We start from the raw sequence: 1,416 nt of genomic DNA, 5'->3' as shown, positions 1-1,416 counted from the left end.
GTTGAAAGTGGAATCATGGAAATGGAAGGAAGAAATGGGACCTTCCGCATTATCATATTGGGAGCCCTTTTACTCTTCTGCACACATACAGTTTTGAACACTGCCACTGTTCTTTTATTTCATCAAAGAGTGCAAATGTTGGTAGAACACACAATGAGGAGACACGCAAATTTGCCAAAACTATGGACCATGTTCACTAGGCCTACTGCTCGCAAATTGCTGGACCGACACAGAGAGCGCCGACCAAGGAAACGGCATTCGTCGACCGAGGCGCTGCATCGTATCGCCGCGAGTCTAAAAAACTGGACCAAACATTGAACATTCCCAAAATTTCTTTTTACTAACAAGTTCGTGCATTGAATGTCATCCAACCACCTGCTTTAAAAAGTTACACAATGTACACAAACGACAGAAAAGTAAAATATTTGGTGGGCTTTACCTGTAGCTTCGTCCCGTACGACGCCAGCTCGCTCCGGTGGGGCAGCCATTTTCTTAGCTTTGGGGGGAAACAACGGAGAGGGATTGGTCAAACCAAGGGAAGCAATCCTGTAGGGGGCGTCGTGCGACTTTGGACTAAGAAATTTTAATACGCTGGGCTACGTCTACGTCACAAGCGGAGCTGAGCCCCATGCTCTCGACGCTGCAGAGCGCACAGACCGCTTGCTGGCCTGGCTATGAACTCGGAAAAGGGGTCTCACGGCGTTTAGCTGGAAGGACGGGAACGATGCGAGGAATGCCAAGGACCTCGACCGTCGACGCGCGATTTGTGATCGTGGCGAGGCCTATTTCTCGTGGGACTCCGCGTCTGCTGCTGCTTGTCTAAATCTATTTATTTATATTTTTATACGCTTGCGTTGTAAACGTAGGTCTAGTGCAATGTACCTTGTATTTGCGTATAATTTCGTATTGATTGTACAATAACAGATTGTGTGAGAGAGAATAAAAGCGTGTTTTATGTGGATAGATGGATAAATTTGTAATCACTGGAAAAGTGGCTCAAGTTTGTAAAAGCGGGGGGGGGGTGAATGGAGAGGTAGCGATCCGACATAGCCGAGTATAATAAGCTGATAGAAGGTGTTGCAACTTTAGCAGACTACTATAGGTAGGCCTACACTGGAAGAATGTACTTGACACACCCTTTTAAAAAAGTTCACCGTTACTGTTACACTCTTTTAACAACTTTAACTTTAACGTTCCCTTGAGGAATCAAGGATCGAAGGGGTAAAAAGCAGCTAAACCACAGCGATGCAGGACTCATTTTTCTGAATATTTATTCGAATTAGTTCGTCGGATCATGTAAAGCGTATGACAACTACACAGTATAATTTAATTATAAAAATCGATAAAAATAATTATATCAAAGCAATAGACGAAGAACAAGAACAAGCATTTATGCCTAGCCCTCTGCCCCCCCCC

The 1,416-nt window shown here is 44.6% G+C and overlaps 1 protein-coding gene across 2 annotated transcripts in view; it reads right to left on the bottom strand.

The window, feature by feature from the left end:
* The window catches only part of LOC101862793, a 43,215-nt gene extending 42,538 nt beyond the window's left edge, over positions 1-677 (bottom strand). The window contains exon 1 of one of the 2 annotated variants that reach the window (XM_005097332.3): positions 440-677. In XM_005097332.3, coding sequence (XP_005097389.1) covers positions 440-488 — 49 coding nt within the window. In that variant the 5' untranslated portion in view covers positions 489-677. The remainder of the gene's footprint in view (positions 1-439) is intronic. The other variant, XM_005097333.3, reaches the window with a different exon arrangement.
* Between the last annotated feature and the right edge of the window lie 739 nt (positions 678-1,416).

Source organism: Aplysia californica, unplaced genomic scaffold (assembly GCF_000002075.1).
Source record: "Aplysia californica isolate F4 #8 unplaced genomic scaffold, AplCal3.0 scaffold00152, whole genome shotgun sequence".
NCBI classification, from domain to species: Eukaryota; Metazoa; Mollusca; class Gastropoda; order Aplysiida; family Aplysiidae; genus Aplysia; species Aplysia californica.
The sequence above is the reverse complement of the archived record's forward strand: the minus strand, read 5'-3'. Positions and strand labels throughout refer to the sequence as shown.